Below are 12,372 nucleotides of genomic sequence, written 5' to 3' on the forward strand. Positions count from 1 at the left end.
TCTGTCGATTTAAAAGTATCAAAATCTTCTAATATCACATAGTTCTAGAAATCAATTGAACATTTTGATGTGTTTTCATATTTATAATTCATAAATCCATAATTGAAAATCTAGTATATGCACTGTAAATTTTATTCTTTGTCATACTTACAAAATTTTCAGGTTTTGCATCTTGTTTAAAGCTCCTCTCTGAACATACTGGATAGCATTGTTACTGAGATTCCTTAAATAAACAACTAAGTTATTGATAATTTGTCATAAATATGTTTTACCACATTCTTTTTAGTAAATTTTGTTCAACTCACAATCTATCAAAGTTATTCAAATAAATTGTTTAAAATAAAAAAAAAAAGGGTTTGATCCACCTATTGTTGTATCAGGTTAAATATTAAAACGATATTACAAAAATTGTTTATCAGTACTGCAATAGTTTTCATGATGCTTTTCAAGTATATAGTATTTTAACACTTTCTCTTCTAAATTTCATAACTCTCATTTTCTGAAAAAAAACATTTAAAGTTCATGTTTGGAACCTTTCTAGATTTCTCACTTCGTTTATATACAAATGTATGCACAATCAAATTCAACCCAGCCCCTCAAATGTCATTTTTGGCAGTCCAATATTTCTAAGTCTGAGATTTAATTTGTTCAGTTTTTAAGATTACACTGAATGACATTAAAACATAGCTTACACTTGTCAAAGTATTTTCTTTGAAATGGTAATAGATTATCTTTTTAAACCTAGAGAACATGTACTGTGAAAGACAAAAATAGAACTAAAATTGAAATTAATTTGGCTCATAGGAAGGGCTAATTTTATCTTATGTCCTCAATGATCTATCCTTTACTTTTGTACTTCTAAATTTATTCACTAGAGATATATTTATTACACTTTTATTATCACACTAACTCAAGCATATTAAGCAATGTATGTTGAATGATTTGCAAGAAATAGCACAGAATATGACTTGTACTAAAATTTTAATTATTAAACAATATCTCCTTTGAAATTATGCATGTGGGATATCTTAACAATTTTAATTGACATGTTCTTATTAAAGTTTTTTTTAGATGTCAATAATGTTGGTTTTTTTTTTTATTGCTGTTCTGAAATACATTCCATCAATACATAAACATATAGAGGATCACCATGGATGAATACTTAGTAAGCTTTTGTTAATTCATTAAATTTTATTTTAATCTTACATTCTAAGACTGCTCATGATTTTGTAATCTGATTATCCTTTAGCAAGTTTAATGTTTTGTAGAAGAAAGAAGCAAGTTGACTTGCATAATCTCAATTGAGGAAAATACAGTAGGAAATATGTTACACTTGAAACAGAGGTCTCCATTCCCAAAGAACAGTTATTTACAGGAAAAATTGCAACATAAATTGTTTCCCATATGATTTTAAAAACATATGTCTTTCATGTTTTTCATATGTTTTTCATATGTTCGAAAACATATGTTTTCATGTCGGGCCTAAACATAAGTTTTTCATATGTTTTCAAACATATGAAAACATATGTTGCAATTTTTTCTATGTTGCATTCCATTTTTAAAGTCTTTCATGTGCATAACAGCAAATATCTATATGGTTTTTTTGGGTTTTTTAAGATTGTAACAATGTGACATCTTCCATAATTGTGACAAAAGAAAATCCCAATTTAAATTACTAAAATAAAGGGTCTATTTGAAGGTCAAGATACCTATATCAGAAACAAACAAGAATGTGTCCAAAGTACACGGATGCCCCACTCGCACTATCATTTTCCATGTTCAATGGACCGTGAAAATGGGTAAAAAATATAATTAGGCATTAAAATTAAAAAGATCATATCATAGGGAACATTTGTACTAAGTTTCAAGTTGATTGGACTTCAACTTCATCAAAAACTACCTTGACCAAAAACTTTAACCTGAAACTAGCACTTTCATTTTCTATGTTCAGTGGACCGTGAAATTGGGGTCAAAAGTTTAATTTGTCTTTAAAATTAGAAAGATCATATCATAAGGAACATATGTACTAAGTTTCAAGTTGATTGGACTTCAGCTTCATCAAAAACTACCTTGACCAAAAACTTTAACCTGAAGCGGGACAGACGGACGAACGAACAGACAGACGAACGAACGGACGCACAGACCAGAAAACATAATGCCCCTCTACTATCGTAGGTGGGGCATAAAAAAAACAAAAAACAAAATTTCATAAACTTATTTGCTGCATTGCATTGTAGTTACATGTTTTGAAAACCATACTTTGACCTAAAATGATCTACTTTTACATGGTGAGTTGTCTCATTGGCACTCATACCACATTACTCATCTTACATCTAGTTAAACAAATGTTAAAAGATCAACATAGGTAAAATGCTACCTCTCAAAAAAAAATCAACTATAGTTGAATTGATATTTCATTAGATGATAGGTTTAAATTTATTTTTAAATACACATTTCTTACAAAAAAACAAAACAGCAATACTAATAAGCTGTTTAAGAATCTAAAGGACTACATATAACTTTATTGATCATACCCCCAAAATTAAAATTCAATTTTTAGGATGTTATTAACCAATCATGTCACTTTAAAATTTGTGTACATGGTAAAAAACATATTTCCCAGAATGCATTACATCCTGAAACAGCAATACTTATTCCAAACAGAAATTACTTACAGATGGACAAATGTTGATGTATTTAGAGGTAATAAATGGTTTGATGAAATCTGTATCAGCTGATTACTCTCTATTCCACTGAAATACAAAATTATTTTTTACATTTACACAAATAGGTGTAAAATTATTAGAAACATGCTTATGCTTGAATATAGATTTCTGAGTATGAAGTGAAAATTGAATTATATGATATTTTTTAAAAAGCTTTTTAACAATACATGATATTGGATCTTCCTCTTGAAACATGAAACAATAATAAAATCTTACTGTCTTTTATACTTACAAATACATGATATTTGGAATTTCACCAAGTGATGCTGCTGGAAAATTAACAAATTCATTGCCTCCCAGGCTCCTACAAGTGTAAATTAAATTCTAATGGTTATTTTTTTTTAAACTTGTTAGTCAATTTGATAAAACATTAGCAAAAGAAGACAACCCTAATACATCTAAGGATCCTTGAATTGATGATTACAAACTTTTGAAATAATACAAAAAGCATTTTGCAAAATGAATAAAATATTTATTGATATAGCATGTATATGTGGTCATTATATTTGCTTATTGCTTCTAACTAAAGCGAAAAAAAAGGTACCAAAGGGAAATTTAAACTCATAAGTAGAAAATAAACTGACCATGCTGTGGCATAAAAAAGAAAAATACCAACAGACCAACAACAAAACACAACATAGAAAGCTAAAGATAGAGCAACACAAATCCCACCAAAAAATGGGATGATCTCAGTTGCCCTAGAGGGTCAACAGATCAGGCTTCAGATGTGGCACCCGTCATATTGCTGGTGTTCGTACAAACCCAATTATAAGTCTAATTCAGTAGGTCAATTAAGTCTACATAAAACTTACACTAGTCGGAGATTTGAACCGTTGATAAATCCAGAGGGTAACCAATATATCTTATTGTTAGTCAAAGCTCTGAAAGTAAAAAGGAATTCAAATTAAACCAGGTTGTTCTGAACTTTACAATCAAAAGTATATGATCAACAAGAAGACTTACACATCTACTATATGATAACAATAACTTGTAAAATGCACAGATATATTATATTGCTTGGCAGTGTTCCCTTTTAAAACTTACAGATATACTATAGTGTTTGGTAATGTTCCCTTGTAAAACATACTGACATACTATACGGTTTGTTAGTGTCCACTTAAAAACTTACTGACATTCTAAAGTACTTGGAAGTGTTCCCTTGTAAAACTTAGATATTCTAAAGTGCTTTGTAGCATTCACTCGTAAAACATTCTGACATTCTAAAGTAATTGGAAGTGTTCCCTTGTAAAATGTACTGACATTCTATAGTGCTTGGTAATGTTCCCTTGTAAACATTTGTTGCCTTCAGCTGTTGTCTGCTCTTTGGTCGATTTCACTTATTCCCCATTTCCATTCCAAATTATATTGCCATTTTATAGTGATTGGTAGTGTTCCTTCTTAAAACGTACTGACATTCTAAAGTGATTGGAAGTGTTCCTTCATAGAACGTACTGACATTCTAAAGTGCTTGGTAATGTTCCCTTGTAAACATTTGTTGCCTTCAGCTGTTGTCTGCTCTTTGGTCGATTTGACTTATTCCCCATTTCTATTCCAAATTATATTGCCATTTTATAGTGCTTGGTAGTGTTCCTTCATAAAACGCACTGATATTCTTGTCAGTGATTGGAAGTGTTCCCTTGTAAATTGTACTGACATTTTATAGTGCTTGGAAGTGTTCCCTGGTAAATTGTACTGACATTTTATAGTGCTTGGAAGTGTTCCCTTGGAAATTGTACTGACATTTTATAGTGCTTGGAAGTGTTCCCTGGTAAATTGTACTGACATTTTATAGTGCTTGGAAGTGTTCCCTTGTAAATTGTACTGACATTTTATAGTGCTTGGAAGTGTTCCCTTGTAAATTGTACTGACATTTTATAGTGCTTGGTAGTGTTCCCTTGTAAAACTTACAGATATTCTATAGTATCAGGAAGGGTTCCCTTGTATTTAGAATCCAGTGTTATACTGTTATCTATCAAATTCCTACAAATAGAAAGAGACATGATTTTAAAATTACATTGAGCCATTTATGCTTTGATGATCCAAGGCGTTCATGTAAATTGTACCTCCATAGGCTAAATCCTGAACTTTTGATATATAACTTATTCCATATGGTCCAAGACCACAATTATTTCGTAGTGCATTTCTTTTAGAACATAAATGAAAATTTTAAAAATCCCACCTGGGCTTTCTCAATGAAATTTTTACAGTGAGTTGTACTTCTTTTGGGACAAATTATATCAAAATTATAGAAAACTTCATCAGCTCTAACTCAAAATATGGACAATTTTATGTTAAGGGCGTCTTGAAATCTTTTGACAGCTTTCAAAGTGCTAATTTTTAACCTTTTTCAGCTAGACCAAATCACTACTTTCCTTAAAAATTCAGGACCCAATTGTTTTTACAGTGTAATTTCACCCCCCTTCATGCAATTTGAGGCATTAAACATGCAGAAATAAATTTGGAAGGGGTAAAAAATTAATGGCAAGTAACCCACTGTCAACACTAGGGACTATATTCGTGAACAACAAAAATCAAGGGACGACAATTGTGGTCTCAGACCTAATATATATATATATAAATAAAAATAGAAATTTTACCTATACAACTATGAAATGAATTTTTAAAATTAACATGGTATACCTTTAAACACAGTAGTTTATTGAAAATAGTCCAATTTAATGGAAGTCATAACTGATTTTTAGGGATTCCAACAAGATTTACCAACCACTAATTACCCCTGGTACACCCTTACCCATCTTCGCTAGCCAAGGGTTACGATCCACTCCCACTCTCTTCACCCTTGGCGCATTGAGATAAAATTTCGGAGACACAAGGTAAGGATTTTTATTGGTTGCAGTGGAAACTCGCTGCATCCAATCAAAAAGCGCCTATACCATGATCACGTGTAGATAAAGAAAGTGTTTGTAAACAATTGCCACATGTTTATTGTGCAACAAGTCTTTACATCACTAAACATACGGCTATATTTAGTGATAAATTGAATGTTTTTAATCAACTAATAGAAGTCCCTGTGTATGTTTCATGCACAAATGCATGAATGTTGACGCATATTTTCGCTTCCGGCTTTACCAAGTGTGTAGAATCTAGACGCTACCGTGATTTTACCTCCAAATTGAAGAGTTCAAGTGCTACCATTGGTCAAGAATAATGTATTCGGAATGGGCGTGACTTTTATTTTCCGATAGATGGCGCAACATTGATATCACAAATGTTAGCTCAATCTGCCAAGGGTGAAGAGAGCGGGAGTGGATCGTAACCCTTGGCTAGCGAAGATGACCCTTACCAGGATTCCAACTAATCACAATACTTTCTTAGTTCTCTAAGGCTGTACTTTCCAAAAACAGGGAAGAAGGGTAGAATTTGAAATGACACTTGAAAATGATGGGAGCAACAGATGTTTAGTCTTGCAACAAACAGGCTACCTACTCAAAAGTTAAAACTACAAAATTAGGAATCCAAAGGAAAATTCAAAACAGAAAGTCTCTAAGCAAATGGCAAAATCAAAAGATCAATCTCATCAAATGAATGGATAACAACTGTCATATTCCTCACTTGGTACAGTTAAAGAGTTGTTGCAAGGGTGTTTAAATGTGCAGACAAGTTAGCACTCTATCTACACAAGGCATTTGGTTTAAGGTCCAAATTTTGCCAGGACATAGCTGTGAAATTATACATCACACAAAGCCAAAAAGACACCACACTTTGGCAGAAGTATTACTGCTGAGAAGAAGAGTAGAGATAAACATATTTGTATACCCCAATCAACCCTCGAGATATCATCCTCTACTTACAGTGTGGTTATCTGTGATTTGCTGACATCTGGCATAAATGTTAGACCACTCTTGCGAATTGTTCTGTAAATATAACATACAAATTGTAATGCTGATACTATAATATGTAATTTTGTTTATATGTTCATTTTTTTTAAATCAGAATCTTGTTAATGATTTTTTCTTTACGGATAGGTTTAAATGCGATCCCTATGAATAAAGACCAATTTTGCATGATCAAATAATATATTAAGATATATTAACATAAATATACAGGACTGTGTGTGACAGCATATAAAGACATTTAGAACCTATTTGTACACAATGAGTAAACAGAAAGTGTGTATTACATGCAATAAAATCTATGCCAAGAATTGGAGTGCCTGCATATGAAGTATATACCAACTAGTTTATACAATATTCCAGAGTGTGCATTACCTATCATGGTTTCCCTGATAAAGGGTTGCTGCCTACAAAGACGCTTTATCAAACAAACAGTTTCAAGTGGTGAAGTTGGTGAAGTTAGAACTGTCACTTTTGAAAACTTTACAAACACAATCAAGAGATGTTTGACTATTATGGAATATTTGTCTTACAGATGATGACAGCTATTTTCCAAATTTCATGACCACAATCCTGTCATCTTTTCTTTAAAAAAAAATCTACGAAATAAGACTTAACTAATGGATTTATATTTATAAGAGTGCCACATTTGGAAAAGAACCTTCAAGAACACCTGAGATTATTCAATATTTTGGTGGGTTTCGTGTTGCTTAGTCTGTATTTTTTTATATTTTATTTTGTATCATACTGTTTTTTGTCTTTTGATTTTTTTCCCCATAGTGTCACTTAATTTTCAACTTATGAGTTTAAACATCCTTTTGATATATTTAGCTTTCTTTTGACAATGCTTGTCCTATCTTCCATGCTTAAGAATTAATCAGTCTGCTATTTAAAAAATATAAAGGATTCCAATTCAAGATGGATTTTAAGTGAAGGCACAGACTCTATGACAAAAAAACTGAAAGAGAAATTATACTTACAATGTGGTTAAACCAGTTATGTTGGAAAATGCATCTTCTGAAATATGTGTAAAAGTACATCCTAAAAAGTTTCTGAAAAAGGAAAAAAAACACATAAATTATCTAAGGAAAGTTACTTCTCAAATCTAAATGCAATTGAGGAATAAGTTAAGTTCTTTTAATATCAATGTTATCACAATTATCACAATTATTGAACCAATGCATGCATATATATTGAACTAAGACTTGCATTCAGGTTTTTTATATTTACTACACATCTATAACATTTTTATGGACAAATTATATGTCATTCAGTGATTGTTGATCATTAGCTTATCTAACTTTTTTCATTTGTTACTGAAGTTTACCAAAATGTGACATTGATAAACAATGAATACAGAGCACGTACACAAAATGACAGATCTAAGAGAATTTAAAGAGACACAACAATTTTTTTTAATATTTTCCCTGCGTTCCCATTTGTTGATTAAACTTTTCCTTGTAAAATGATTTCTTGTATTAAATTTGTTCTTTAAGAATTTGTTATTACTATTGAACTTCAACAGCAAATTTGTTTACATTTTTTCATCACTCTTTTTTTTTAAATTTGAATTTTTAAATGACTCTAATCTCATTTGAATATTTAACCAGCAATTCAAAATGGCACCAAGCCATGAAAAAAAACAAAACTTAAGTTGACAATTTCTAGAGAGTACTCACATAGAAGTTGCTGTGACTGGAAATGTTTCAGCTGTGACATTATCTGGAATAGTGAGCCCTATCACAGACCTGAAAAATGGATTAAACAATGAATAAGTATAATAAACAATCCTACGAAGCTGGTCCTTAAAATCTACTAAGAGGCTACAATGAGCCATAATCATTCATGTGACTTGTTTAGTTTGGCCTTATTTGAGCAGATATAAAAAAAAAAATTTAATCATCAAGTTCACATCTATACTCAACATTATTAAGATGGGATGTTTTTAATATTAGTCCCTCCCTCAAAAAAAGAAGCTTTTTTCTAATGATCTAATTATTTACTCAAATATATATATATATAATCAAAGTGCCTGTGGGCACTAAGGGTAAAGATTGCTTCAATTTAATGACAGTGGGAAGGGAAATGAAATATTGCATTGGTTGTTGTTGATTTAACAGCTATTCTAGACAAAGGAAGATAACTCCAATGAGATTTAAACATGACTTTAACAATGACATCATTTGTATTTTTAGAATAGATATAAGATTCCTACACCTTGCAAAAGTTATGTAATTTTCTTGACATGTGTAACATAAGAGCATATATTACATCAATAAATTTCTGGAAATGTTCATAGATAGGATGTATAGAATGCTATGGTTAAAGTACATGTACTATATTTTGTGTATCAAATAAGGTTATGATAAGTCTTGGAAGATTAAGATATCAAGTCAGTCCCATAAGGTTTTGATTGCATTTCATGCAATCTTTACCTAAAAAAAAGGACTTCAGATTTTTCTACTAGTAGAAATTTATCAAAAAATGACAGAAGTAACCACGGTAACTAAATTATCATGACTTTTATTTGGAAAAAACAGTATCTTGTAATTTCTTAGGACTTAGGAGTGCCAATAATTTAGTGCTTTATATTTTCTATTTTCCTCAGTTTTATGTGCTCTTAATTTCTTGTGCTTGTCCCAAATTACTGAATCTGACCTTCTCAATAGCAGACCTGACTGTCTTAAATTCAATATAATGAATGCTTGGCTTTAAGTCAAGAAGAATGCCTAAGGGTCTCCTCAAAATTTTATTGAATTTGAGGATTATTGGAACCTTGTAAGGCTAATGTTAAACAAAACTTCCAATTGGTTCTGATACATTTTTTTGTTGACTTTTGCTTCAAGTACTTGCATGGTCCCCTTTTTCATATTTCATTCAACTATCAGCATGATGAGCAAATAAAATAATATTCTAAGATCAAATGCTAGAAGAGGATTTCTTCTGAATATGCAGAGCAGGTACCATTGCGAGAATTAACGTTTTTACATGTGTTATAATACCTTCAGAAACTTGTGTAATCTAATCAAACTTGATTTATATTCTTAATTATCAGTATTCATAGTAATTTGATGGACTTGATCACATACCAAACATATAATATTGTTCCATATTAGATGCATACTAAAACGTTACCGCAGGATATATATTGGGATATTTTTTGAAGATTTGGAAAACAAAATCTGTTTAAAAATGAGAAAAAATATTCTAAGCTATTTTATTATATACGTTTTAAATAAACATGCTCCAATAATAACGAAAAGAGTAAAGAAAAAGTCTCAACCAAAGTGGTTAAATCAGGATATAAATCAATTACGGGCTAAAAGAGACTTTTATCATAAAAAGAGACATTTCAAAAAAGTACAAGTTATTTAGAAACAAGCTAACCGCCCAAATAAATAAATGTAAGACGGACTATTTCTCAAAAGCTGTACAGACTAATTCAAAAACGAGTGAAATCTGGAAACATCTAAAAGATTTAAATGCAGAATCAAAATGCCCAATGACAAGTGTAACATTTCAAGGATCTGATGTCATGCAATGAACGCGAAAAAGTTTGTGAACATTTCAATGAGCATTTTGGTACTGTAGCAGAATCAATTATTCCTAACCCCAAATCAAATTTCGAATCCCCAAAGTTAAAAGAGTTTATTGAAGAAAAAGTTGGTAACAACTTTTTTTTAAATTTTACTGTTCGTCTCCAATAGAAGTCTTTAATGAACTATTAAAAGTTAAAATTGATAAATCTACAGGTTTAGATGATGTTGGTCCTAAAATTCTAAAAATAAGTGCTCCAATAATTTATGAATCCTTTGGGCATATTTTTAATTTAAGCCTCTGTACATGTATATTTCCATCTATTTTTAAGTGTGCCTATCCATAAAAGTGGCAATGTTAAAGATATGAACAACTATAGACCAATATCTGTACTTCCAATTCTATCAAAGATTTTTGAAAAGATTATTTACTCTCAAATTTACAAATATTTGATAGAATTTGATTTGATTTATAAGTACCAGTCTGAGTTTAGACAAGGCCATTCATGTCATTCAGCTTAAATGAAAATTGTTGAAGAATTATTAATTAATATGGATCAAGGAAACTACACTGGAGTTGTATTCTTGGATTTTAAAAAAGCGTTTGATATTGTAAATCACTCAATTTTATTATCAAAATTAAAAATGTATAAGTTTGATTCTCCTTCTTTTGAATGGTTCAAATCATATTTATCAAACAGGTCTCAAAAAGAAAAAGAAATACCAACATATCTTCAGAAAAAAAAGAAACATTTGGTGTACCGCAGGGCAGTATTCTAGGCACTATATTATTTCTTTTATATATTAATGATCTCCCTCTTCAGCTAAATCATACAAAGCCTGATTTGTATGCAGATGACACAACTCTTAAATACTCTTCAAATTCTGTTTATGATATATGTGATAAACTTAATGATGAAATAGCAACTTTTAAAATATGGTGTGATTATTATGATATGATTCTAAATATTAAAAAATCCAAATCAATGTTAGTTGGTTCACAAAGAAAGCTTCAGAGTATACCAGATACTTTAAAGATAGAATATAGTGGACTTCTTTTACAAAATGTAAACAGTGAAAAATTACTTGGCATCATAATCGATGACTGTCTTTCATGGAATCAACAAATAAACAAAGTATGTACTGTGATACGTACTAGACTAGGTTTACTAAATCATTTAAAGCATTATATTCCACAAAAAGGTTTATGTTCATTTTATACACACTATCAAAAACTTTATTTAAACAATTAGGACAGTTCACTTTTCCATCAAGAATCACATATCACAAAGCAGTATTAATGTAAAGTGTGTAAATAGTCTTGCACCTGATTATCTTCGTCAATTCTATAAAGCAAATTGCCATACAACGAGGAGATTTTCATGCTATAATGTATATTGGACAGATTATTTTGCTTAGCTGAAACTATATTCTCAGTTGTACCATGTGCACCTCCTAGTGCTGCGATTTCCATGTTGTTTATTTAAATGAGATGTACGAGAAAGGGGACAGAAACGAATCGTAATGTGGCAAATAAAGAAATTTTATATTCGGGCTCACCTGATATTTTACTGTGATAAAGTCAGTATCAAAAACAAAAAGTCCTTTATTCTGTATTTATCGGTAATTCGTATATTTTCCCTTTGAGCTTACTGCCTAATATTTTCGAGAATCAACGTACTGGCTGTATCACTGAAAATATTAGGCAATACATTGTGTGACGTCATAATTACCGATAAACAGAATAATAGGTAGTTTCGTTTTTGATACTGACTATATCATGTGGAATATCTTAACTCGCCCTAACGGGTTCGTCTAGATATTCCACATGATATAGTCAGTATAAAAAAACGAAACTACCAATTGTTCTATATTTATCCAGAGACACATAGATTAATAACAAAGTATGTCGATGAAACAGAAGTCCAGCAATAAAACTTAAGCATCCTTGAGTGATATAGTACAGTTAATAAAATTGAGAATGGAAATGAGGAATGTGTCAAAGAGGCTACAACCCAACCAAAGAGCAAATAAGCATTTCTAATTATGAGTAGATGGGAGACATTAGTTGTCACGTGTACATTCGAACTGTGCACAGTGCGCCTGTAAATTATCTTTTCTATTAAGAGGCTGTCCATTTGAAAACCAGGCAAGGGATGCATAAATGTTGGCACATTAAATTTTCTTAAAATTAGTTTTCTTGCATTAAATGCCCTTGTTATTAGATGCAACAAATAGTGTGTATTTGTTTTTTGG

At 30.8% G+C, this 12,372-nt stretch overlaps 1 protein-coding gene across 1 annotated transcript in view; it reads right to left on the reverse strand.

Moving 5' to 3' along the window:
• The window catches only part of LOC143082611 (uncharacterized), a 125,680-nt gene that overhangs the window by 76,193 nt on the left and 37,115 nt on the right, over positions 1–12,372 (reverse strand). The window contains exons 3-10 of the mRNA XM_076258374.1: positions 8,260–8,328; positions 7,561–7,632; positions 6,539–6,601; positions 4,635–4,706; positions 3,539–3,607; positions 2,959–3,030; positions 2,676–2,753; positions 152–223 (exon numbers count right to left, since the gene is read on the reverse strand). Coding sequence (XP_076114489.1) covers positions 152–223; positions 2,676–2,753; positions 2,959–3,030; positions 3,539–3,607; positions 4,635–4,706; positions 6,539–6,601; positions 7,561–7,632; positions 8,260–8,328 — 567 coding nt within the window. The remainder of the gene's footprint in view (positions 1–151; positions 224–2,675; positions 2,754–2,958; positions 3,031–3,538; positions 3,608–4,634; positions 4,707–6,538; positions 6,602–7,560; positions 7,633–8,259; positions 8,329–12,372) is intronic.

This window comes from Mytilus galloprovincialis, chromosome 7 (assembly GCF_965363235.1).
Source record: "Mytilus galloprovincialis chromosome 7, xbMytGall1.hap1.1, whole genome shotgun sequence".
Taxonomy (NCBI): Eukaryota; Metazoa; Mollusca; class Bivalvia; order Mytilida; family Mytilidae; genus Mytilus; species Mytilus galloprovincialis.